Source organism: Lasiodiplodia theobromae (genome assembly GCF_012971845.1).
Source record: "Lasiodiplodia theobromae strain AM2As chromosome Unknown scaffold_18, whole genome shotgun sequence".
In the NCBI taxonomy this organism is placed as follows: Eukaryota; Fungi; Ascomycota; class Dothideomycetes; order Botryosphaeriales; family Botryosphaeriaceae; genus Lasiodiplodia; species Lasiodiplodia theobromae.
This window is the reverse complement of record NW_023336388.1, coordinates 531,907-558,181: the sequence shown is the minus strand read 5'-3', so window position 1 is coordinate 558,181 and position 26,275 is coordinate 531,907. Positions and strand designations below refer to the sequence as shown.

Here is a 26,275-nt window from a genome sequence, read left to right as displayed (position 1 = left end):
AGACTGAAGTCCACTTCAGCCAACAGCATCATCTGTGCGGTATCTGGAGGTACTGTGTTCGATCCACAGAAGCTGCAAGGAATATGAAGTCCTTACCAGTCCAAGACTGGTTGCAAGCCTTTCTTTTTTGCCTTTTTCTAGGTGATCTTTCTTTTTTTTTTTGCTCACCGCCATCATTTGCACACCAGGTGTATAGTACAATAGGACCGCAGAGTCCCTTTCGTTTTGCTTATGATACATGTGGTGGATTACTCCATCTGACTGCTAGCCCTTACCACGGACTCAACGACCACGGCCTTTCGCCATTATCCCACTTTGCCGGCTCAGCACCCATCTCGAAGACGAGCTCCCCACCCTTCGCGATCTCCGCGTGCGACAGCCATGCCCGGTCTAGAGCAAGTCCGTTCAGCGTCACACGCTGTGGATAGACCGATGTGTCGGACATGTTGACGGCCTTGATCTGCAGCGACGTTGTGTGCGGCGTGCCATCGAAGAGACGGAGTGTGAGCGAGGAGAAGCGCGGAGTACCGAGGAGGTAGAGCGGCTGGCCTGCAACGGGGAACTGCGAGTATCGTTAGTCCTTTGCTGTGCCAGATGCTTGATTTGACGTTGGATGCAGCCAAGGGTCGAGGTGGGCATGAGGAATGAAAACGTCAAGCATCACTTACCAAACCAATCAGGTTGAATATGAGCCAGGACGGTATGGCACCGCTGTCGATATTGCCGGGGTAGCCATTGCGTGCATCGCTGTAGAACGTATCTACGATGGAGCGGGATTGGTTGACGGCCTTCCAATTATAGCCCGGAACGTAGTTGTAGAGGAAGGGGGTTGCAAAGGACGGTTCGTTGCCTGTAATGAACGTCAATCTCCTCTCCTCTCATCGCGCAGACCACTACTCACCAGGGTTAAACAACGCCGACCCAGCATCATTATTCGCACCAACACTCGTCCCAAAGCCGGGAAGGAAACTAGCATCCAGCCTCTTCACAAACGCCTCATCACCCCCCATCAACTCCACCACCTTCGCCATATCATGCGGCGCCGCCGCAAAACTCGTCTCCCACACCTTCGCCTCATAGATATCGCTGCCCCACCCACACTTCCCACAGCTCCGCGGATCATACTCCGTAAAGTTCCACTGGCCATCCGCATCCCTTGCCCCCACGAACCCCGTAAACGTCCCGACGCCATCCAGCGTCGTGTTCGCGTGCGGATTCCACTGCCCCTGCCACCAGTCCGCGCGGTCGCGGTAACGCGCCACATCCTCATCCGCAACATCCACCGTCGTGCCGTTGACCGCGCCAGAAGCTAGCCCAGCCGCCACGCTCCAGACGGCGAAGTCGTTCTGCGGATACTCGACGCCGCGGCTGAGGCTGCGCGTGTGGTTGCGCGTCAGGTAGCCGAGGCGCAGGTACTCTTCCAGCGCGCCGCGGCCCTCCTTGGTCGCGCCGTCGAAGGCGACGGGGTCGATGTTGTGCGCCGGGGCGACGTCGGCGTCCTTGACGAGGGCGGCGTAGGCGTCGGCCCAGTCGGTGGGGGAGAGTGCGAGCTCGTGGAGGCCGGTGGTGTTAATGGACAGCGAGCGGACGGACTTGACGAAGGCGTCGGCGAGGACCGTGTCGGCGTGCGTGCCGCCTTGGACGCGGCCGTTCCAGTTGGCGGCGCGGCCGGCGGGGAGGTAGCCTTCGTAGCGGAAGATGTTGATGAGGCCTTTGAGGATGCGGGTGTAGGTTGAGGTGAAGAGGAGGTGGTAGAGGGGGAGGGTGGTGCGGTAGGTGTCCCAGAGCGTCTGTTAGGCGGGTGGTTAGAGTTTGCGGTTCTGAGTTGTGCAGAACTACACTTTGTCTTCTCTCTTCTCTCCAAGCGTCAGGGGCTGCAAGCAAACTTACGTAGTGATCATCAAAATACGGCTTCTCCGCGTCAGACTCCCACCACGGATTCTCCCCCGTCTTATCCGACGGCATGAGACCCGTCTGGTACAACGCCGAGTACAGCATGCGCTTCAACGTATCATTGCCCCCGCCCACCTCTCCTTCCTCATCAACAACCACACTCCCCAACACCCTCTCCTCCCACTCCCCCCTCGCCCTTTCCACCACCTCCTCAAAACCAACGCTTGCCGGCAACTCCTCCTCCACATACCCGCACGCCTTCTCCGCCGACGTATACGATATCCCCACCCGCGCCTCCAGCACCAGCCCCTCAGTCCCATTGCCGCCGCTGACCGCATCGTCTTCCCAGCTCCAACTAAACAGCCCTCCAATCCCCATCCCAGAGCCCGCAACCGTGTACACGTCCGCGTACGGCCTTACGGCCGGCGCGTCGGATGGCGGGATGGCCGGGTTGTAGGGGAAGCTGAACGTGCCGGCGGAGGCGGACGCGGCGGGAGCGCTGAAGTTGCCGCAGAAATGCAGCGTGTGGATGGCCGGCTGCGACCAGCCGCCGGTGTAGGAGGCGGTGCCGAAGTAGGAAGGCTGCTGGTCGGCGTCGTCGTCGTTGCCGCCGCGGATGTGCAGGGAGCCGGAGTGGTATTTTTGCGAGTAGGATTGCGCGTCCCAGTCCCAGGCGGGGAGGACGTGGGTGAGGTCGATGAGGACGTGGGCGGTGTTGGGGGAGGAGGAGAGGGCTGGGGTGGAGGTGTTGGAGGAAGAAGAGGACGCGGGAGGGAAGGTGTAGCGGATGAGGGCGGAATGGTTGCTGGAGGTGATGTCGATCTTGATGCCGTTCAGCAGCGTCGTGGAGAAGTGGCCGACGGTGGCGCTTTCGAGGTCGAGGGTCCGGTTTTGCCAGTACGTCGTGTTGTCGCCCAGGTTGATTCCTTCGAGGCTTCCGAGCAGCGGCATTTGCGAGATTAGTCCGTCTGTTTATCGTGTTAGCATCTTTCTCGGTCTTCGAGACTCTCAGGCTTCCAGGTGAGACTTACAAGTTGGCACTCCTCCGGTCCCGCTGACATGCGTCAGGCTCACGGCGGTGACGTTTCCAATTGGGCTGTAACCGGCATTACAGTCATTGCCCAAACCCTCTGGAAGACCGAGATAGCTCGTATCAATGCCTGCCTTTACCATGCCCCACGGCAGTGCAGCGCCAGGGAACGAGTTGCCTCCTGCGATGGTAGAGCCCGGCGTTGGTCCCACCGTACCGATCAAAGGGTCGACAAAGTCCGTAAGCCGAGCTTCCGCACCCGCCCAGCAGACAATGCCTGCGGCGGCCGAAGCCAATGTCTTTCCCAAGCTCTTTCGCATCATCATGCCACCAAGCGCTGATGTGGTCGGTTAGCGCGTTGGCTTGGCGGTCTTTCCCGGAATTGATGGTCACCCAAAGAGCCGCTGAAAATCCTGGCAAAAGGCTGGGGAAGAGAGGCTAATAAATACTTCATCTCACTGACGGCATCTTGTATGAAGACAGTATAGTGTACCTTGCTGATCGCGAGACCTGAGTCAAGAATAGCCGGCCGGCCGGCCGTGCGGGGTATTGGAACCCGAGAAAACGTGGAGAACCCCGGCAATCTCGGATAATAATCCGCCGCTTTGGGAAATTGTTCTGCATCACATTGGGTGGTTTGGTCGACGATTGTGCTATTTTTAAAGGGCATTGGCGTGAATGGCCCTTGAAGTTTGAGTGCTCGATGCGGCAAAGAGGCTGCCGGAGCTCGACAACGTCAAGAGGACCAGCCGGAGATAACAAAGATGAAAGGATATAACAGGACCACGGTAACCGGTTTATATACGGTGCCAGAGATTCAATTGAACATTGAGGACGCAGAAAAGAAGCAGGAGAATTGAGAAGAAGACTCTAAGTGGAACGGCGCTTCAGCCGTAGGACAAACTCCTTACGTTCTTTTCAGCCATATAATTGCTTGATATCTGTTGAATGCCTTGCCTATGGACACAATGTCGGCTTCTGAGAACTCTTGGGTCAGAGAACTTTCGCATTTACATACGAATTAACATTTCGTCTGTCGTTAGTGATGCCGCTATAACAACGCACAGAAAGAGGGGATAGAAGTAAGCGGGGAGTCGCTCTTAAATTATTTTACTCGGCGTAGCTGTCTGGGATGCCTTAGCATTAGTCTGGAGTCAATGATGAGGCTTTTCTGAGTGAAATGCAGCCACTGCGGCTGGGCCGTGGAAGTGATAGAAGCAGCTGGTCGAATCGCTGGAAAGCGGTAATCTCTGTAGAAGCCTTTGCAATGCCGACATTAAAGAGTGTACAACCGGTGTAGTAGATGAAACGAATTTGGATGGAGGGCCCGCAATTACGATGCAGGCGACACCGACGCAGGGATGCTCCTTCATTCTTAAAGTCTGCAAAGGCTCTCCATCAGCACCTTGTACTCACCTTCCTCTGCATCAAGGTCTCATCACAGAAGAGGGCAAAAGAGATATCGCAAAAGCAACAACGGACGGTTGTTGTTCACCACTTGTTCCAATTGTGCCTTGCGCCGTTTGCCACCAACGCTTCAGCCCTGCTCCGGGCCGAGACCTCACCTGTTCACCAAGTCAAAGGTCCAACCCCCAGCAAAAGAAAATTGCAAAACGATGAGCTCCGAAGAGCTGGCTCGTTCTTATGCCCACACCCGGAATCGAACCAGGGATCTTCGCATTACCGTAAGATACGAGTGCGACGCTGTACCACTAAGCCATGCGGGCTGATGCTTTATTGTTGAGGTCTGCATCAGAGCAGAGCACTTATGTAGCGAGCATAAGTGCGTAGCGTTGTTGCAGGGAAAATCCGATCTTCTAGCGAGACTCTGCTGGTCAGAAAGGCCCAGAGGCATTTTCGATGTTGCAATCGTGTTCTCTCTCGGCCCCCTGGCGCTGTACAGCCGTAAGCGAACAAATCAGATGTTGAAGGGCCGAAGGAGACGTGGGGAGCGAAACCCGAGAGAGCCGAAAATCTTCCAGGCATGGCGCTCGAAGTCAAACTTCCTCCCGGTCCGGCGAAGAATTTTTTCACCAAAAAGTCATGAGTCGTCGCTCTGTGTGCTGGATGAGATGGACGGTTTCCGATGAAGAAGGTTTCTCCTCAGGACTTCGTTGATGTCTGTACGCCGGGACCAAGTCCATGCGAATCCGTCCTGGAAGAGAATCCATGAGGACCGATGCAGACTCGTGGTGGTGGAGCACTGGACGGGCAACGACGGCGAAACAGGACACTCAGCCGTTGGAGGCGACAGCGGCAGCAACAGACCTGGAAAACGCCTGCGAAGGGGTCAGTACAGTGCAGGAGACGATATCGGCATCCATAAGCTTCCTTCGGACACGGTGCAGAGCTGGAGGAGTGATGTAGCGATGTCGTCGACGAAGCGACGTTGGAGAAATGCTGTTGGGTAAGCGACGCGCGTGAAAGCGCCGACCACGACACGACCACGACACATGTCCGGACTCCGAAAGCGACCGCCCCGGATTTTTCCAAGCACGAGAACAATTGCATTTCTATAGCATTAAAGTCTCCAAAAGACTGTTGTCTGTTTCTCCGTATCCCGTCTCATCAACCAAGAATTTTCTTTTCTGAGCTCAATCCGTTTCATCCTCACACGCTTTGGCTGGATGTGGCCGAACGGCAACGATTTTCGCTTCTCTCCCCAACAGCCCCAAAGACCTTGCTCAAAGAATATCCAAATAAGCGTCGCAACGCCTACTTCGCGACGTCCAAATGCTGAGGGCCTTCATTCTCCTCGGTCGATTGCTCGGGATGAGTCTGTTCCTTGTCCTCAGGCAACTGGTCGAGATGACTGTGCTCCCCTCCTTCAGCACACTAACTGGTATCCTCCATCTCCTGGTCGTGATGCCCATCCTGGGGTCCAAGATACTCCTCATCGTGCTCAATCCAGCTCTGGCCCAGCTCTGAATCTGAATCTGGCCAATCGATATCGGACATCGGCTCCTCTCCATTGGCCAACTCGACGCCTCTCTCCTCAGCCGTCCGGACAGTGTCGGTCATGGCCCGTTTCCAGTTCTTCTTGGCCTGCTCCGTGTCAAAAGGTGTCAGCCCACACATCCACCCGCAACTCTAAAAGCGCAAAAGAAAGAAGGAACAACATACCCTCTCCCTGTAACGCTTCTCCATCCGTTGTCTCTGCTGCTCCATAATCTCCTCCTTGTGCTCTTCCTCCCACTTGATCCGCTCCTCCTCCTTCTTCCTGCACTCCTCCTCCCACTCCTTCCGCTCCGCCGCATCCCACTTAGCCCTCTTGATCATATACTTCCGATGCTTCCTCTTCCTCCTCATCTTAAACTTTGCCAGCTTCTCCTCAACCCTCTCCTGATACCCCGCTCCATTCATCAGCCTCTCCGGGCTCGCCTGCGCCTCCGCGTTCAATCCGCCGCCCTTGCCCCCCTTCTTCTTCTTCTTCCCCCTCACCTCACTCCGCATCTGTATCCACCTCCTCTCCCTCTCCGGCGGTCCCAGCAGGCCGATGCGCGGATACCCGACGCGGTGCTCGACCCTGCTGACGACGCACGCGCGCTGCTTGCGCCACTCCTGCAGCACCCACGGCATCTCGCGGTTCCACTTCCAGCACACGCGGCGCAGCACGTGGTACTGCTTGATCAGCGGCAGCGCGTTGGTCGGGTCGTGCGTGATTTGGTCGTCCGTCAGCGTGTAGCGGAGGATGTGTTGGCTGATTTCGGTCGGCAGCGCGTGCATGCGGGACTGCGTCGCGTTGTGCTGGCCGGCGGCGCTCTGCGTGGCGAGTTGTGCTTCGCGCGCGCGGGCGCGCCGGTAGCGGCGGGAGGCGGATGCGACCATGGTGAAAGGGCTTTTGTGGTTGCGGTGTTTGCTCAAGTGACAGTGTTTGCTTTGCGCGGTCGGCGAGGCCGTTTGTGGTTTGCGCGAGCGCAGCGCGCCCGGTCGGGCGGTGAAGGAGGAAGACGCGAAGCCTGAGGAGGAGGTACGACAGAGAGGTCAGGATGCGAAGATCTGGGCGCGCTGCATATGGGCGGCGGGTGGTGTTGCGGCTTCATCGCGCGCGCGCACTCTTTGCGCTAGGCCCGTTTGGGTGCGCCTACGTCACTGACAGAAATGGAAACCACGGCGCAAGCGAAAAGCTCTGCGTCTGTTGCCAGCTTGTCCACTTGAGTTTCGCAGCAGAAATTCAGCTCTTTTTTCCCGCAGTGAGTCGGCAGTCTCGGCCGCATGCATAGCCGGCTTTGCTGAACTGACCATGCAGGACTCATGCATCTATAATTCTCACGGCTCCCACAGTCCAACTTAATGAATTTGAAGCAGGTTTCCAAGAAAATCCATAAAATATCTACAGGTAATGCAGGGTATGTACGCTCCCAAGTGGCGAACTACCAGCAGCCAGCAAGACTGAGCAGTGGCGAACGGCCGGAGCCTTGATCATCAGAAGAAAGGTGACCCATTGGGGACATTTCTACATCAGAGGGACACTTGACGGAAGTCATAGCCTCTTTAAACTCTCCGATATATCTGCCACACTTTCCTGTAGATTAGCGAGGTGATCGAGATGTTAATAGGCGAGGGCCGCTTTGACAAGGCTGACGTGTAAGGCGGCCATTTTGAACGATAAACTGCTTTTCGGCAGGATGTTCTATGGATGAAACGAGGGCTATTCGGAATGCAGGCAGGTGCAGTAGAGTTTTCTCAGACAGGACATGGAGCTTTCTCGCGCACGCAAGTCAGTCACCTTCAAAATGCGCAAAGCTGCTCTCTATTGCCACGTCTTCCCAGTCCTACACCTTCGCCTTGTAGAGACTTCAAAGAGGATATTGGAACGATGCCTTGACGGCTCCAGCACGCACTGTGGCAGGCCGGCGGCTCGGAGTCGGACTTGGACTCGGACCATGAGCATTGGATTTTGCTCTACCGTCAGAATATCTGACCCATGCTGGAGCGAGCTGCTCTGATTCAGGAAACAGCCATTCTTCACTTAGTTTATTTAAGGGTGTAGTTCGGAGGCAATGATTTCATTGGGCCTAAGAGGTAGAGATCAAGCTCCCAATCAGGTCCTAACAGGTGCATTCACCATTGGCAATTCCAAGAGAGCAGCAGTCAAGTCCCTTGTGGTGGTCGGCTGGTTTAAGGTTGAAGCGGTTGAGATTTTGCAAGAAGCGGTAGCCTTGTCGTGGGAATCTTCTTCAATAGGGGGAAACCGACATGGAGAAGTGTGGGCTCGGTCAATGCGATGAAATAGCCCGTGACTAGAAATTGGTTTGGCAGTCATCCGCCGGCAAAGCTGTTTAGTCGATCTTCCAAAGATAATTGCCGCTTCATCGTCCAGCTCGAAATGTTCCAAGGGACCTCTGCTTTTTACCTCAAACAAAGGATTGCAGCATGGCCAAGGTGCTTTGAGGCAAGGACGGGACTGACGACTAGTCCAAGTACTGGTGCAGTGAAGCTCGTTGAAAATCCTTAGGCCACTCTGTCCTCCAGACCGCTGGGCCATGTGTTTCATGCAAGGTGCGACAGCAGTCATAAAACAGGTGTTCTCCGGAACTGTTGTCCACAAATGGCAAAGCGCTTCATTAGCTGCTGGCCGCACTGGCTCTCCGAGGTTCGCGCATAGAAGAACGGCAATTTCAGGCCACTTTTTGACAACTTTGAGCCAGTCTCCAGTGCAGGAACCGTCCAGCTTCACTCTCTTGGCGGCAAGAGTGTCTTGAAAATGAGCGATGTCGACATACTCGTAGCCTGTCAAGCCATCGGTAAGAGTGCCTGAGCAATGTGCCACCTGTTGCTGTTGTTCTTTGATCTGGCCGAGAGATTCCAGAACTCGCTTCACGATATCCCGAACTTTCATCTCTTTATCGAAGTCGGCATCGTCCTCAACACCCGGCAGGGAGTTGGTACTTGCTTTTTGAATGGCAGAATACGCTGCTGCTCCTCCATCTGTTGAAATCTGGGCCCTATCGAATGCGGCGAGAACCGCGGGGTCTTCTGCAGTCGAGGCCCACGTCAAGGCAATGTGAAGAACGCCACTCAGTTCAGGAACAAGCCAGCCTCTTTTTGTGGATGTGTCAAAGAGCAGCAAAGGTTGGGTCTTTGCGTTGCAGAGCTTATTCCAGAACATGCCATGTGCTGCTTTGATCCGTTGTTCGGATAGGCGATGGAAGACCGCCTTCCCCGAAACCCCGCCTCCAAAGATACCAAGGCCGGAAGTACCAAAAGAGCCTGTGATCTCGTTGACGAAGTTGAAGCGCCTCTTATCATCGATCGGAGCACCTGACGGTTTGATGTGCGCAAAGCCCGAGTCATCGGTTCCCAAATGGACCTCGGCCTTGGGGAAATATCCCACAAATGCCCTTTTATCAGCGAGGCGTTTCCAATTTGTTTCGCAGAACACACCTTCTGGGCCGCAGCGGCGGCTAATAGAATCCCACGAGAGAGCTGAGTCTGCACTGGGGCTGCGCACGAAATGCCATTGTATGGCATTAGACCCGCTTGATTCCTTCGATGGTATCAGTGCAGTGTTGTCGCCTTTCAAAACAAGTCCGGCGCCGTAGTTGATTGGATAGCAGACAAGGCCTAGAATCGTCATGATGTAGAAGGGCATTTCGACGCCAAGTCCAAAGTCTCTTGCTGGTATCGGAAATCCGTACGCGAGGACGTAACCCACAAACATTTCGTGCCAGCAGCTCCCGCCCGTCTTCGGTGCCAGTTTCAAAGGTTCAACTTTGATGGAGAATTGACGCTCTGAGCCATTCGGTTGGATACAAGCTCGAGAAAGAAGGAGGCGGCCGTCTTGTGGTACTCGGCAGACGGATACGATCCAGGCAAGTTGACGCATGAGGGTGACAGTATCGTGTCCTGTGGCGTACCCGCAAAAACGAAGCGTCCTATTAGAGCTACTCATATGCACCCTGAAATTCAGGTTTGGCGAGACCTTCAGGCGATATACTGCGGCAGATCAGTGGTAAGTCCGGTATTTGGGCGTTGCGCGTACAGCACTTACTTTGATGTTTCCCTAGTGACCGAATATTTTTCAGGAGGGCAATGAAGGACTCCAGAAAATTCTCTCCACTGTCCGGCCACAATTTTCGCAGATAGTCAAGACATGTAGACGCCCATGCTCTGTCCTCTGTCCCTGTAACAACGAAATACGACCTCAACTTGTCAGGATCATCGAGCTGATCATTGAGAAAGTCAATAACTTCCCAGTGAAGATCAAAGTTCCAAGTCTGGTGGATATTGGTCTTCAGCATGGCATTCCCATCAATCAAGTCCCACTCATCCTCATGCGGGACTTGAGCGCTACGCTGTGAATCGAACCGTCTAGTCTCATCGCAGCCTTTTTGGAATTCTCCATAGTCGGTCCAGCTTACTGGGCAGAACCGATGCTCCCAAACTGATGTCGGATGTCGCCAGCTTGTAACACACTCTCGACCATCACACTGGGAGGCAACCGCGAACTGCATAGGGTGGAGGCCGCGGGCTCGACGGCCCTTCGAGCCCATACAGGTATTTTCTTTCGGAAGATCCAATGCCACTGGATTCATACCATTGTTGTGTCGTTTGGTCCGACCACATTGCTTCCTACGAGGACGCTTGGATGGAGAGCAGGAAAAGATGGATCTTCGTGAAAAGAGTGGCCTTCCGGGAGCCCCGTTGGCTATTGAATGAGGGCATCCTCCCCTAGTTATACCAATATCAGAGATCGCAAGTGGGCCACCAGCAGCTTGAATAGACTGTCGTCTCAAGGAGTTGTGTATATCAGCATGTAGACCAAAGAGGTCACCAGAAACATCCACGCTCCCCGCTGACACAAAATCCCAACAGCTTATTACCATATTGAGCTTTGTTGGACGATTGCGTTGGCTAGTTCTATGTTGTGACTGCGTTTCGACGAGCTCGACCTGGCAATCTAGGTGGGATGCCACCTGTGATGCAGGTCTACCGGGATCTCCTAGTGCCGAGCTTCGGATACTGGTGAAGTTCACGAGTAGTATCCTCAAGGGCAAGGCGGGATGCGCGGGTCGTACAATGATGGCAAGTGATTCATGAAGGGGATATCGTGTCCTTGGCGGATGATTTTGGTTTCGTCCTGTTGCAATTTCCATATCCTCTGGATGGCTTCCTGCACCGAAGCTATCGATGATCATAATATCCGCTGTTCCGTGGGCTCCACCTTGCCGATTTCGAATGCTAGTGATGAGTCTAGACAGCATATTGAATACATTTGCTGAATCATCCGATCGACCAATGAGAGCCCCAATCGGAGATGGAGAGGCTTCTGTTGAAACTTGCTGCACCAATGCTGCAGCGTCGAGAAGCCTGTAGAAGGCATTGTCGAAATCCCCGCCGTCGTGCATGCTCATTCCGTCACTATTTGGCCCGGGATATGCGTGAGCGGAGGATTCTGCAACGGAGAGCTCGGGGTTCGACTGGCGATGGGACCGTGTGCTCGATTGGTGTTGTGCAAATTCCCAATCGGGATCGCGCGGGCTGTTGTTCCGTTGGTGAAGATGGTCTGAACTGCGCGGACGACGTCGATGCATCCCATCTGATAGATCACCAAAAGGATCAGGATGTCGAGAAACTGATTTGATCAAAGCGTATGAGGGGTTGTCTTCTGAGAGAAGCGTGCTGGATTCCTGACGGCTTTGGTCTGAGGAAGAATTCCCAAGACCACTCCATTCCGCATCGGGCAACGATGGGTTGACAATTATTGGGGTCAGATGAGGCAATTTATGTGGAAAAGGATTCAGCGGGTACGGAGATGGATCGTAGTCATCGTGCTGGTGGATCTGTGCAGGTCCCTCGCAGCGAGTGATCTTTGATGATGGTTCTTGTGCCAAGATTGATCGGACGGCAACCAATTCAGGCCTCTTCCTTTCTTGTGGCTTGTCGGCCATCGTCCGGATCGGCACGGGAGCTTCTGGTTGAGTTCCTTTCATCCAAGAAGTCTGCAGGCTGTTGGGAAGCTGCAAAATTACAGAATCTTTATTCGATCCGTCGCCTACGTCTTCGATACACGCCCGGCTGGAGATGTGGATGGGCATATTTGGAAGGGGCCGTTTTGGAGCCCGGCAGCTCAGGCAAATCCTGGCTTGTAAAGCAGTGGCAGGGGCTGTGAAAGGAGCGTAAGGAGGAAGTGGATTATTGGAGTGTTCCGCCTTGCGTCGCGGACGGACAGCTGAACAAGTACTCGGCAGGTGCTCAGCCTCAAGCGGGGCACAGCTGAGCGTACGCAGCTCGCATGGCAATGCAGGGGATGGTGGCAAACTGGGCTGTGCAAAGCACCGTACTGGAAGTACTACAGAACAGATAAGCAGTAGGCCCAACTGAGCGGAGGCGCAGTCAAAAGGACGGATTTTCAGTCGTCAGAAGAAAGGTGTTGCCGCCTTCCTGAAGTTCGGCAGTTTCATTGGTCGAGATCCCACGTCAGAAGGACCCCACCAAACCGGAGCCTTTTCAGGCTTAGTCGGTGATTGGTGGCACCTTTCTGTAGTTCGGCAAAATGGTGGAGATGTTAATCCGCTAAGGTCACAAGATAAAGCTGGCAAACGTTTGGTGGCTTTTTTTTTTTTGGACGCGAAAATGCTGATTTGAAGGATAGTCAGTGCTTTCGAAAATTTGATGTATGATTTGTGTGAAATACAACTGCAATGCTAACACATTTGAATGCAGGTGTGTGCCATACAACTGGATTCGGCAGAAGACAAGTGGAGCTTTCTCGCGCACGCAAAGTGACGGAGTTGTAGTGCATAATGAGAGTTTGCGTGCGAAGAAGGACGTGGAGTGATTCAACTTCCAGGGATTAATATGTGGTTCTTATGCGAGCAAATGAGGGACACGAATACGGGTGGCTGCCTTTTCTCGACGATTCTGGGCAGCCTGGCTGATGGCATGGCAAACTTGGCGGATTGAGGCTGTTCTGCAGTACTGACTCGCGTGAGTTCGACAACGAAGTATGGTGATCAATCGGCTGACGGCGATCGACGTCTTCCCGTATCGACAGCGGGAGGCTGAACAGTTGGCGTCAACGGTGATGAAACGGCGTGGTGAGGCAGCAGAAGCGAAGAACAGGTGGAGCGGAGGCGTGAGCGGAGACGGACCCGGGAGCGACTTGCCGGTTGGGGCCTAGTTAGGACGGCAAGGGTGGAGGCAGCCGAGGCGTAGCAAGCGGGATGGGGAGATGTCTCAACGGCGGCTCTTATCAGCGTTTCACGTGAAAGGAGCGGGCGCGCAGTTTCCAAACGGCGGGCTGAGCTCGTGAAACGCACCATTGGCGGCCAAGCACGGGCGGATTCCTCTGGGGATGCTTGGGAATGCGAGGTGAGCTTGTTGCGGGCGCACAAGACGCGGGCTCCAATTTCCCCAATCAAGCCCCGCCCAGGGATTCTCGGCCAGAGAGAGCTTAGGCTTGCATGCGGGCTAGCTGCACCCGCACAGCTGCTGCTCCCTTCGCACACCACCAATGCCTCCTCCCTCGTTTCTCCGCACCCTCCTGCCCCAGCTCTCCAGCTCCCATCGCTCGTTGCAGGTCGCCATTGCCGCCGCCGACCCATGCGCAGGACGACCGCCATGAGATAGGCGCGCCGACTCGTTCGCACATCTCCCGCTCACCCACCTCACCCATCTGCCAATCAACGCGCCGCCTGCTTGCCGGCTAACCGCCCGCAACTCCACATCATGTTTCACCCCGTCCATCGTTCGTCAGCGCTGCTGCGCGTCCTCGTCGTCATCTTCATTGCACTTCTACCTTCGCTCGCCCACGCCCAGACGCTCGTCGACTGGTCTGCCCTGCCTTCCTGCGCCAGTAACTGCGAGCCTTTCTTTAAAGCACAAGATGGCTGTCTCCCGTCCGGAGGAGCTCCCGTCTCCAACCAGCAGACATACGTGTCGTGCTTCTGCCAGTCGGCAATGCTCACCAACTTCCGCGCCGGCTCAGGAATCGAATGCACCGGAGCATGTCCCAGCGTCAACGACCAAACTGCCATCCAGCAGTGGTACGTGAACTTCTGCAAGAGCGGCGGCGGCCAGAACACCCAGGCATCGTCGGCCACATCCAGCTCCATCACCACCTCCTCGACCGCCCCGACCTCGTCCGCCCCGGACAGCACCGCCACGCGAAACAGCAACTCCGTCATCAACGACTACGACGGCGACGGCGACCCGTCCAACAACTATGAAGGCAGCTGGTAAGTCACAAATTCCCTCCGCACACACCAACTGATCGTCGCGCCCGACCGGCCCTTCTTTCTCCACACCCCACAAACGGGAAGAAGCACTGACACCGATTTCCCCCACAGGATCTCCGCCCACTGGAAGTGGGTCCTGATGCTCATCATCATCTTCTTCGCCATGGTCTTCTTCTCCATCTTCGGCATGTGGCTCAAACGCCGCCACCGCAAAAAGCAAGACGCGAAACGCGCCAACCTCTCCGGCGGCGAAGCCGGCAGCGGCAGCCACAACCACCACCCCAACAACCCCAATAACAACACCGGCGCCGGCGCCGCCGTCCCCCCACCCCCGCCCATGGCGCACCTCAAGAACGCAAACGACTCCGGCACCCTCGCCTCGACGCTCGACCTCCCCAACAACACCACCATCGCGCCCACGTCCCCGCTCCGCCCCCGCAGCCGCACCAACACCCTCACCCGCTTCCCGAACGGCAGCATGAGCAACGTCGGCAATGGCGGCAATGGCCAGCAGCAGGGACAGCAGGGACAGCAACCGGTCGTCTGGGGCCCCCACCAGCACCAGGCAGCTACCCGCGGCTACGAGTACCACGGCATACATCACCAGATGAGCGGGTCGCCGGGCCCCAGCGTGCCGCCGTCGCCCGTCAGCGTGCCGACGCCGAGCTTGACGCCGGTGGGTGGGTTCAGCATGAATAATAGTAACAACAGCAACAACAGGTTCTCGGGGGGTAGTAAGGATAATGTCAAGAGCATGAGCAGGGACGTTGTGATTGATGAGGTGGCGGATGAGGACCGCATCGAGCCGGCGGTCGGGGCGGAGAGGGAGGGGAGGTTGAGGAGGAAGTTGAGTAGGCGGTGAATGGGGGGCTGGGGGAGGATTCTGCGTTTGTTGGTATCGTTTCGCCTCATTTCTGTCTAGGGCGTATGGCGGTTTACCGTGTGGGTTTCTTTTGGCCCGCCGGAATTGTTCCATGGATGGGCTGGTACGGCTCTTTACTGTTTGATGGACGGTGATAGCGGCGGGCGTTTTTCTTTTCGGTGGGAAAACGCCGCTCGTCGCATCGGACCATCACTGTTGTCTTTCTCACTGGTCTTTATGCACAAGGAGGACAAGCATCTTTCTACGCGTGTTGATGTGCGTAATAAAACATGAATTGGAGCATCAGGGAGGATCAAGGGAAGATACTTGGACGCATGCATTGGAGATACGGACAGGGCATACGATATCCTTTACGCATCACCGAATTTTCTTTTTCCCGCGTTTACTCTCTACATCAGCAGAAAGATAATAGTAGTTACCACTAATAGGCGTCCTACACGCTGTCACACCACCGAACAAAACAAAAAGCAATCATACTCTCCAATCGATAAACCCTACTACCCCTTATCACCCTGCTGATCCCCACACACACAAACGCAGAGAAACCCGCATCCGTGTCGGCGCCGCGCGCCCCACCGCTCGCAGAATCCCGTTGGGGACCCGCCAGCAAACGAACGCAGCAGCAGTCCGGTCCACTTGCAGAAAACGGTTCCACGGAAACGCGCGCACCATGACATAATCGCCGCTACTACTACTGTCGCGCCATAGTCATGCATCGGCACGTTGCATCTCTGTAACTGGCCGGCTGGGCCACTAGCAATTAAGTGTTGCGCCCGCCAACTGGCTGGCTGGCTGGCTGGCTGGCCTTGCATGCATCGGCCCGGATCACCGACCGACTGATCGACCGAACGACGCTTGCGGCTCGGATCGTCCCTTGGGCGCGCCCCACTTTGATTCGCGCGGCGCTAGGGTGGGTGGGTGGTCGATTGTGGGGGACGAGCGAGTGTGCAACGAGTGATGAGCGCGATGGGTGCCGGAATTGGGGCGTTTGTGGTGGGCCGGGCGTCGGCGGGCGGTAGTGCTCGCGGAGGTCGGGGCCGTGGGTGCGTGGTGGGCTGGGTAGGGGAGGCTGGTGTGCGGCTTGCGGGGTCGGAGGAGGAGGCTGGGGCAGCGGGTAGGGGTGTGGCTGTTTATTGGTGGATGGATGCCGGAGGGTTGCAGAACTGTGTTCATGCTGTGAGACGTGGGAGGCGGGGATGGGCTTGTTGTGGAAGCGAGGATAGGCCTGATGAGGTGCAGGATTGCGTCATTTGTGTTGCCGCTGTGTGACGACTGATGGTATAGCACCAGGGGAAACTCATGAATTCGGAATACAGCATTATGCAGCTCAAGCTACCCAGTGTTTCCTTCCCATATAAATGTGCCAAAGAGGTAGGAATTGAAGAACGCCACCACACGGTACATGATAAAAAGGATGAAAAAGAAAAACTTGCCATAGCCCGATATTCTAACACCTATTTACATTGAAGCGAGATACTGAGGGGGTGGGCCTTTTGCATCAAGCTGTGGGAAACGCGTCCGAGGAATGACAAACTATTCGCAAAAAAAAAACAAAAAAAAAACAAGCAGCCTGTTCCCTTCCCCATATGAGACGATCCAAAAGGCCGGTAGAGCGGAATCGACGGTAGGGATCATGAGGGCAAGGTTGGTGACTCTGGCTCGGCCATTGCTGCTATGACACGACTTTTGATTTCGTCCGTCTTTGTCCAGAGATCCTGGGGGTTTGGAAGCTTGCTGTTGCACCATGGATTCTCCATTTCGACGTACTCTTGGACACGGCTGTGGCCATTCCATTCCAGTATCCATACTCTCTGAGGCAGATAGTCCTCGAGTATCTCCCACCAAACCACCCAGAACCTTGCCACAGAGTCCGAATATTGCGTAAATAGAGCAGTATAGGTATCAAGGAGGGCGTCGAGTTGAACTTTTGAACAAGTGTCTTCCTCTTGCATTTGCTGTCTCTCCTGATCTGAGACAAACGATGCGGACAATTTATTATAGCCAAGTTCCGGATCCCAGGGGAATCTCAATTTGCAGCATGTGTGAGCCATTCCGAGCCGCTGAAAAGCTTCAAGCCTGCAGATTTCCTCGAGGATGGTCTGGTCGGCTGGGTCACAACCATACCAGCAGATCCAATCTTTGAGTGTCTGGTTTATGAAATCCCAGGAAGTGCATCTCTCACTCAAGTTGATGAGATACTGATAGTAGGTCCAATCTGGCCAGAGGCCCTTGAAGAGAAGAGTAAGAGGTAAGCATCCGCTGCTGGAGCACCAGCACTTACAGAGGTCTCGTGAATAGGGATTGCAGAGCCTAGAGAGACGGTGGACAATGGTGTCAAGGTCCTCGAGTTCCTGTATGAGCTTTTGAAGAGGAAGAGCGCGCGAGAACAATCCGTGTTGATAGCAAGCTGATAGCAGGTGTAGCAGATTGAAACCTGGGATTGAGGAGCAATGGAGAATCGAAATTCCTTGGTCCAAAAACCATGATATAGGAATCTTTCTGTCATCTCTCTCATGGTTGCGACCGATGCGGACCAAACAGAGCATAAATGGTGTGCATCCATTTCGATCTGGCAAATCGATGTCCACAAACCCACAAGAATATAACAACTGCGCAACTTGAGCAGTAAGATAATCCTGATGGTATACAGACCGCTTGAAACCGGGATTGAGATTGCGCGGGATTTGAATTTTGAGGGTTTCGAGGAGTTCCGCTACCTCTACAGCACTGCCATCAAGAAGAGGGCCGTTGATACTGGGGTCTGTCCATCCGCGCTGGATAAGCGCTTGCCTCGGGACATTTTCACATGCGAGACGCATGAATCGGCGACGGGAGTCGGCCATGGCGTTGATGAGGAGGGATGAAATCTGAGACTTCTTGTCTTCACAGCCAGTGTAACCCTCCGTCACATGTAGAAACCGTGTTAGGGGAGAATCATCGGCGAATAGAACGCATCCAGCCTCTAGGAGCCTCTCGACGAACGCGCCATCGAGATACCTCAAGGCTGTTGATAGTGCAAGATTCGGATCCGCACCAGACTCTAGTAGGATCTGGAATCCTTCAGGCCAGCCTACAGAATAGCAAAGGGGCGTTAAAGGCTGAATGTAGACTTCATCCACGTTGTGCTTAGCCCGCAGAAGGGCTCTGAGATTGCGGTCATTGCGAGTAATGACTGCAAAAGTAAGCTTGGGAATTCCCACCTCTGCTTAAGGTCAGTAAAAGATCAATAATTCCGTGACATATACTAACCCAGAGCAAGATCCGGTAATCTTGAAAATAGGCTGGGTTCAAGAAGGAAGTCGCTCGCAAATTCGCTCCAAACAGATACATCTATACCTGTTCGATATAGCAAGTGTATTAACGGTAGGCCAGAGTCGACTTGGTGATAACAATACGCTAATTCCATCCACTCTTTGAATGCCAAAAGAGCATTCCCACTTTTCGTGGTACTTCTGGGAAGTGCTTGTCTGTCTAAATTAGTATTTATAAATATTTGAATAGCACATAGCGTTTCTTTGGAATAGTACCTCTCGGCATTGATATCGATACCAAAGTCGATCAAAAGCTGCAAAAGAGAGCCAGCTAGTTCGGCAAGATGATCCTCATAAACGCAGACAATGCCAAGGATTGTGAAAAGGTCCTGCCTGATGTATGAGTAACCGCCGAAAATTGCAACACGCATCTCTTACATGTAGAATTGATCTCCCATCACTCAATACATCCATTGCAGATGATGCCCCACTTCTGAAGTCTTGGTTGAGCTCTACAAATAGTGTTTTGAATATTTTTTGTAAAGGGCAGATGAGCGCAATATTGACGGTCAGGAAGAGGTTACCCCTAGATCGCTTGCCATGTAAGTCCTTAATGTTGAAGTAGGCACTTGCCAGATGAGCGAATGCAGGGGATGTATCGGTGTCCACAATATTCAATGTCCGAAAGGTTGGAGATATTGAGTATGCGCCTTTGGCGTAAGAGCTTGTGATTGACAGCTGGACACGTTGTGGGACGAACCATGGAAGCGACAAGCCAACAGTGATTCGAGAGTCTCCTGCTTGGCTTTTGTCATAGTAAGGGCAGCTCCGCTCGTGGGCTCCCGATTGTTTACTCGCAAGCGAAAATGGGCCAAAGTTGTATGCCGATCTTATCAGATGCGATCGTCTGCACAGACAATTCGGCAAGTATGGATTTCTAAGACCACTTCGACCGATTAGGCGGGGGGAAGTCACAGGAGAGCTAATGCTTGTCTGCAAGTTGATCAGTGCGGGTTTGAATGCTAGTGCTAGGGAGGCTTACAATCGGCGCAGAAGGGCTGGGAGTCATTGCACTCTGTTGCTGCTGTAAGGAATGTGCAACTGCCGCGAGTCCAGCATGAATCTGACTCCCGATCGCATTGATTGAACTGTTCATGGAGAACAAGGCATCCATCTGTTTTTTCTGCAAAGAAAGCGTTTGGTGGTGATACCAGATGGTAAGACGTGAAGATAGCTCGTCCAGCCGCTTGCACCTCTCTGCAACCTCTTCCTCTTTCTTAACGTAGGAGAATGCACGCATCTTCCCTTTCACGAAGTTGCCGTCCATTTTGGCCATGAAACCATGTAGCAACGCTAGAAGAGCGGAAGCCTCCTTACTGCAGTCTTCTAGTATGTGTTCGGCCTCCAACGTGCTTTCGGCTGTAAGAACATCGAAAAGGGTGGTTGAGGAAGTAGGCTGTAGATCCGCTTCCAACGTTTGCACAAGGCTGACGAGCTGCCTGACCAATCGTTCCGAGGTTTTCACTTTCTCGGGCGCATTTTCGAGTTTCGAGCGGAGGTTACAGGCGGCAATGAGGAGTTTTGTGCCAAGTTCGATGAACTGGACCACGGCGGCGGCGATACCGACCGCTTCGGCCATCTCGGGCAACGAGGTGGAGGATACAGCTGACGGTTTGTGGATCAGGCTGGCGTTGGAATATAACTGCGGTGGGGCCACAGCCCCGCGGAGAATCCCCCGCAGAGGCTGATCTGCATAGCTATGTGGAGGGTTAGCTGCCAATCGTTGATAGGTGGTAAATAGGCTGCGAATGGTCCGTCCTCTGGACCAATGGGCGTGCCTGCGTAGAAAATGAGTCAGCTAACAAAAGCCTTGCTGTCTGCCTCGACCGGGCTGGACCAGTACGAGCAGAATTAATATCCTTACAGTGGCCAGTCTGTCGGCAGTGCGCTAGCAAAGTTAGGTGGTCGAGATGCGGCAGGCCGATCCGGTTCAGCCTGACCTGTTGAAAGATAAGCTGCATATGCGCTACCAAGTAGGGCTGAATTTGCCCTTGGACTGCCCATACTAAACGCCAAACCCATTTTATTTACCTATTAAACGCCTGTTGACTGGCAGCTCTCTTGAAGAACTTCCGAAAAAAAAAAGAAAAGAAAAGAACCCCGCCACATCAACCCCCCCATTTCATCCCCAGTGCACCCCCCCATTTTCAACCCTCCATCTCCGCAACCTCCGCAACCTCCACCACCTCCATCTCCTCCCAGCCCTCCTCCATCTCCTCCTCCTCCACCACCTCACCCCAATCTCCCCCCTCCGTCCCCTCCGCAACGCGGAGCCTTCCCCGGAGGACACTGCCATAGCAGTCCTCCATCTCCGCAATGACGGCCCTTACCTCCCTCACGAGGCGCACGTCCGCACCGCACTTCTCTCCCCAGCCATCGCACCACTCCTGGAAGACGACCTCTCCCAGGAGATGCTCCCTCGCCTCTTCTCCCTCCCCTCCCTCCGCGAAAAGCGCCTTCGCCATCCCGGCCATCAGGGTCCGGACGGCCCTTCTCACGATTCCCCGCCAGACCTCCCTCTCTCCCTTCTCTTTCCCCGTCTGCGCGAGGAACCAGCGGTGCTCGAGGACGAGGGGATCGTCTGCCGTGCCGGGGCCGGAGTCGGGACCGCCGGGAGCGACGGCATCATCACCGACACAACAACCGATGCCGAGACCGACACCACGGACGGCGCCGGAGAACAAAAACGCCGACATCTGCTCCCTCTTGACGACGTGGTCTCCAAAGTATCCCTTGTGCGTGGGAACCAGCAGCGTGAAGCGGCGCACGCAGTGCAGGTCGTCCGGGTGCAGCGGGGTGGACGAGAACGGCGTGTCGGGGCCGTCGGCGGCGGCCTTCTGGGTGAAGGCGGACAGGCCGGCGGCGGCGTAGTTGGCGGCGAGGTGGATGGAGCCGTTGCCGTTGTCGTTGACGTCATCGGGAGCAGGAGGCAGGAGCAGGAGCGGGTTGGTGCGGAGGTGGGCGGTGAGCAGGGCGCGGTGGAGCGTGTGGACCGAGGTGTTCGGGTTGGAGAGGAGGGTGAGGACCGGTAGGCGGACGGACAGGGTGGCGGGCGTCATGGCGCTGACGTTCGCGATGCCCGGGTGGAGGAGGTGGGTGAGGTCGGCGCCGGTCAGGCCAGCGGTGGGGTCCGAAGGGCCGAGGGGCTGGCTGGTGGGCTTGCGAGTGATGGAAATGTCGGCGCTGGCGTCGCTGGACTCCTTGACAGCGTTCTTGCTGCTGGGCTCGTTCTTGTGGTAAGGGATGGCGTGGCTGAGCACGGCATTGCTGAGCTTGGGAGCATCGGGGCAGACTCCAGGGTCGGACTCGACGTCAACGGCCATTTCGGCGGGCTTGTTCTTCGTCTCCTGGACGATGGACTTGGTGTTGAAGGAAGGCATGGCTTGAAAACGTCAGGATGGTCTGCTCAGAGGACGGATTGAGCGGAAAAAGCGGAGGAACAATGCTTACTTGCTTGATAGTGAAATTTCAAGGAAATTCAGAATGGTAAACCTTAGATGGAGCTGGCGGGATGTCACAAGGACTCTGGCGGTGTGTCACTGGGACGCTGGCAAAGGCTTGATCCTCCGAAGATGGTCTCCGAGACGTGTGGGAGCAATGGAATTGGGGTCGTCAAATTCAGCACAACGGCAGGCTCGTGGAGGCAAGGCCGCTTGAATCTGATGAGCTGGGGCAGATTGACCGAAGATGCTTGGTGAGGCTGACAGGTCACACGGCGCGGAGAGTACGACGGCAAGAAAAAGGGGAGGTTGACCAAAGCTGATAGTGCGCTCGCGACCACGAGAAATGGAAAGGCTGCAAGGCCGTTCGGAGCTGATTTCAAGTATGAAGGAGAGGAAAGGAAAGGAAAGGGAACGGAGGATTGGTCGATTTTAGCGGCTTAAGAAGGGGGGTGTCGGCGTCGTGGCTATTGTTCGAATGCCTATTGTGCAGCAGGTACGGGCATCACCGGCTTGTGACGAGGCTTTTGAAGAGCGTAGATGCCATATTCAAGCGGAGTGCAGCCAATTCGGCAGGAACCAGCTCACGCATCTGACCGGACTTTGCATATAGGAAGCAGAGCGAGGCAGAATCTTGCTCGCCCGTGACGCCTACACCCGGCCATTGGGCATCTGCGTGGACATCAGCTGAAGATAAAAGGCTGCCGTTCCTTCCTTGGATGAATTTCGTGTTTCGACAGCCGGGCGAGACGCTACAGCGGCACAACCATTGTGCGGCGGTGGCTGACCGCAAAGGCAGCAGCTGTAGGCGGCGCGTCTCACTGGCGGCAGGCAGCGCACTGTCGGAGGCCCCTGGGAAGCATGTCAAAGGCGCTCGAGAGGCGCTTCAATAGGCTGCCGCCGTGAGCGGGATAGGTACCATGCTGGCGACTCGCCGTGCCTCGCCGCGCCGCGCCGTTCATGATGTCAACGGAGAACATGCGTGCTGCCGCAACGCAACCGCAATCGCCCCTGGAGCTGCAACACGGCCTCGAATCTACGTGCGCCAGGGCAGATGGCGGGCATACAGGCTGTCATGTTGACGGGGAGGGTTGACGTGTTGAGGCGCAAGCGGAGCGGGCGGGAAGACGACGCTGGCAAACGCAGGTGGAAAATTTCCTCCGCGCCGCAAAGTCCGCGGGCGGCACACTGGAAGCAATCTTGGCCTGGCTTTGGCGCTGCCCCTATTGCGGCGCATGCTGCCCTGACATGCATACCCGCCGCTATGAGCGGCTGCCGATACTCTGGCGGTGCGTCGTTGTCGTCGTCTTCGCCGTCGCGATTCGCCGAGGATGGTCGCGGCGCGGAGGTCGGAGGTGATGCAATTCCCCGCAGTCCACGGCCTCCGCCGCGTCGCCCCTTGCGTCGCCCAGCCCACCACGCCGGTTCTTCAGGACCCCTGCCGCTGGCAAAGAAGGTTCGCGGCGGCTCAAAGAGGCAACCAATCGAGCGGAAAGGGGCCAATGGCAGGCGATTGCGCCGGGTAGCGGTGTCCCAGGCGTGCCGTCGGAGTCAGAGACCGGCGGGCGCCTTGGCTGACGATGCGCCGCGGCGACAGGCCCCCACCATCCTCACCACTCCGCGCCCGCCTTCTTCTGTTGCAGCCCCCCCGACTGCACCGCTTCCTTCCCCGAATTCTGCCCCTCTCCACAGCTTCCTCAAGCCCTGACCTGACTGCCTCCTCCTCTTTCTCCCACAAGAAGCCCATACGCCAGCCGCAATGCCGCTCGAAATCCGCCGTCTTGAAGAGGCCGATGTGCCGCAATTCGTGGACATCACGACCGCCGCCCTCTACTCCTCCGGCATGGGCCGCGCCTTGCACGACGACCCTCCGCACCCGGTTCACCTCGAGCAGCGCAAGGAGAAGCTCCGCAAGGCCCTCTCCAAGCCCAACACGCACCACCTGAAGGTCGTCGACACGGACAACAACGACGAGATAATCGCCGGCGCCATTTGGTCCTTCTTCGACAACGGGAGGTCTGACGAGGAGCTCAAGGAGCTGGAGCAGCCCTTCGAGCCCATCGAGGAGGAGCGTGAGCGGTTCGGCGCAGCCCAGAAGGCCTTCTTCGGCGGCTACCTCCACCGTGTGAGGCGCCAGCTGGGAAAGACGCCGCACTACTGTGAGTTTTGCTGACCACCCCCTGCTTGGCCGCGCCTATGCTGCGTTGCCTGAGACTAGCACCGCCATGTTGAAAGCGCTAACCCGCGTCGCCGCATAGTCCTCAACCTCCTCGTTACGCACCCGAACCACCACCGCCGCGGTGCAGGTGGCATGCTCGTCCGCTGGGGTACTCAGCAAGCCGACAAGGTTGGTCTGATTTGCTTCCTCGAGGCCAGCGAGGCTGGCAGACCCTTGTACAAGCGCCACGGCTTCGAAGACCAGGAGACCGTTGTCTTCGATTTCTCCAAGTATGGCCTGAGCGGAACCGACACGAACACCACAATGATCAGGCAACCGGTGAAGAACTAAGGCGGAAACAAGGGTCGGAATGGGATACCGCAGCTATTGGAGTATGCAAGGAACAGGCTGCCTGCCGGTCTGACGGACACGAAGGATGAGCCTTGAGGAGTCGGGTAGCCATGGAACAGCGCCCCGGAGTCCAAATAAGCACCTGTGTGTATGTTTCCTCAGTTTGCTCTGGCCAGCATCAGCATGGTGAAATCAGCAATCAACCAGCTGTATGTCAACGTTGGTCGCGACAAACTTCCGCCTGTTTCCGCGCGGCAATTCCGCTATTCAATGGTCCGAGCCACCAGTTAATGTCGTCATAATCCCTGTCACCTTCCGCCATGAACACGAGCTCGGGAAAGCCACAGCGACACATCGAGTCGGCCTTGAAGTTTCGTGACCAATCTGGTGGGGCTTCAATGGCGCCGCGTCTGCCTGCCGAGACCTCTCGCGACCCTGCGGTGTCGGATTGCGGCAATCGGCGGTGACTTCCCCGGCACATCATACGCCTTGTCTGAGACGCAGCACGCCACGACATGGGTCCTGAGTTCGGTGTGCCCTTCGGATCGCCGCCGCAAAGCTCCGACTTCAGCGACGTTCCGGATCCTGGTGAAGGTGTCCAAACATGGCGACCGTGGATCAGGCCCGACGAAGGAGCGTGTGAGAGTACCAGAACCACCGAAGGTAAGTAACTCGTTGACTGCAAGGCAATCCCGCCTGGATGGCTATGACCTAGACGGCATTGCTGATACTGCTGAAGGACCTGTCCAGTCCGCCTTGCGTCCAGTCAGGCGAACACATTGTCGCCGTAGGCTGAACCTGTGAATCATGTTCCATCCTTTTCGCCGGCATATCCTTCGACTCCAGACTCCGACGCGGCACAAGTCCAGACAAAGCCGACAATGAAGGACGCATTGCTGCACCTGGTAGTGCTGCTTCCCGTAAGGTCTCTAGGTAGGATCAAGGCCCCTCCCTTCCCCTCACCCTCATCTTGTCCATGCACTCTTGACCTGCCCACCTTCTTGAACTTTGCTCTTCCCAAGTTTCCCAGCTCTTGTCCACTCCAAGTCTTCCTCCCGTTTCACAATCCGCCCAATCTTCGTGCTGTTCTCAATGCTCACTTGAAGTAGTACGGACGTTCCTGGTGGCAGCCATTATACCGTTTCGTCAACTCCAACTCCTGCCATGCCATTTCCAGTCTCCGGCGTTGCGTGAGTCCTCAATCAGTCTTGCAATATTGCAACTTGGAATTGTGCTTTCGTCTCGACCTGCATACCGGTCGATGTTTTTCATTGAAGGACACAAGCCTTCAAAGAGTTTCCTTTTTTTCAATCCGGTGTCAACTCTCTTTTCCTTGTTGGCCATGGCTTCTGTTGTCTTCTGCTTTCGCACGTCGAGTCTCACTTGTCCGATGCATTGGCATCAGACATATTTCTTTTCAGGCCACGCTTGAGTCCACGTCCGACCTTTGTTGAGGCCCTGAGCCGCTACCACTTTCCATCCGGAGGTCCCTGGAGTCCCATGGATTCGCTTAACACCAGACGCGTTCCTGTTAGCTTGCCGAAGCAAAAGCGCCGAGTCGTGTTCGCTGGCCGGGCAATTTCCGGTGTGGCGGCAAAACTTTTTTCTCCACCACCACCACTTCCGGCCGGATGCCAATCCACCCCACCACAATCTTCTTCAGTCTTTGGCTTCCAGAGGCCGCTGTACTGGCTCCACAGACCGCCACTTGGGATGCCGCCTGCCAAAACAAAAGGCAAAAAGGAAGGCATATGCCGGAATTGAACCAGCTGCTATTGGATCCGCCAAGAATCGAACTCGGGACCACTCCCATGCTAAGGGAGTATTATACCACTAAACCACAGACCCTGTGCTGCTTGTTGAGGTCTGAATTGGCTTGTAGAGCTTGAAAGTGCATTGTGGAGTGGTCAGAGAGATCAGATTCGTGCTCTGGGAGTCCTGGGTGGAAGTTTTGGCGAGGGACGGCGATTTCCGGTGAACCGAGACGTTAGCGAGGTGGTGCCCCTTCCAAAGGTTGGTGTACTGC

The 26,275-nt window shown here is 55.6% G+C and overlaps 6 protein-coding genes across 6 annotated transcripts; 2 read left to right on the top strand and 4 right to left on the bottom strand.

Annotated features, from left to right (window-relative positions):
- Positions 1-271: 271 nt before the first annotated feature.
- On the bottom strand, positions 272-3,249 carry LTHEOB_6391 (Glycoside hydrolase family 92; the record flags this gene model as incomplete). Its single annotated transcript, XM_035515642.1, has 5 exons — positions 272-562; positions 669-850; positions 902-1,790; positions 1,891-2,861; positions 2,925-3,249. The coding sequence occupies 5 exons, from the start codon at positions 3,247-3,249 to the stop codon at positions 272-274; spliced, it is 2,658 nt and encodes an 885-aa protein (XP_035372974.1).
- A 2,509-nt stretch (positions 3,250-5,758) lies between these two features.
- On the bottom strand, positions 5,759-6,751 carry LTHEOB_6390 (uncharacterized protein; the record flags this gene model as incomplete). Its single annotated transcript, XM_035515641.1, has 2 exons — positions 5,759-5,968; positions 6,047-6,751. 2 exons carry the CDS (start codon positions 6,749-6,751, stop codon positions 5,759-5,761), a joined length of 915 nt encoding a protein of 304 aa, XP_035372973.1.
- Positions 6,752-8,337: 1,586 nt separating this feature from the next.
- LTHEOB_6389 (Pfs domain protein) lies at positions 8,338-10,352 on the bottom strand (the record flags this gene model as incomplete). The annotated part of the gene is made up of 4 exons (XM_035515639.1): positions 8,338-8,349; positions 8,508-9,862; positions 9,918-10,237; positions 10,288-10,352. The coding sequence occupies 4 exons, from the start codon at positions 10,350-10,352 to the stop codon at positions 8,338-8,340; spliced, it is 1,752 nt and encodes a 583-aa protein (XP_035372972.1).
- Positions 10,353-13,597: 3,245 nt separating this feature from the next.
- Positions 13,598-14,968, top strand: LTHEOB_6388 (Integral membrane protein; the record flags this gene model as incomplete). The annotated part of the gene is made up of 2 exons (XM_035515638.1): positions 13,598-14,106; positions 14,218-14,968. 2 exons carry the CDS (start codon positions 13,598-13,600, stop codon positions 14,966-14,968), a joined length of 1,260 nt encoding a protein of 419 aa, XP_035372971.1.
- Positions 14,969-20,447: 5,479 nt separating this feature from the next.
- Positions 20,448-21,680, bottom strand: LTHEOB_6387 (Haloacid dehalogenase; the record flags this gene model as incomplete). Its single annotated transcript, XM_035515637.1, has 1 exon — positions 20,448-21,680. The coding sequence occupies one exon, from the start codon at positions 21,678-21,680 to the stop codon at positions 20,448-20,450; it is 1,233 nt and encodes a 410-aa protein (XP_035372970.1).
- A 1,819-nt stretch (positions 21,681-23,499) lies between these two features.
- Positions 23,500-24,249, top strand: LTHEOB_6386 (Gnat family acetyltransferase; the record flags this gene model as incomplete). The annotated part of the gene is made up of 2 exons (XM_035515636.1): positions 23,500-23,899; positions 23,999-24,249. 2 exons carry the CDS (start codon positions 23,500-23,502, stop codon positions 24,247-24,249), a joined length of 651 nt encoding a protein of 216 aa, XP_035372969.1.
- Positions 24,250-26,275: the final 2,026 nt, after the last annotated feature.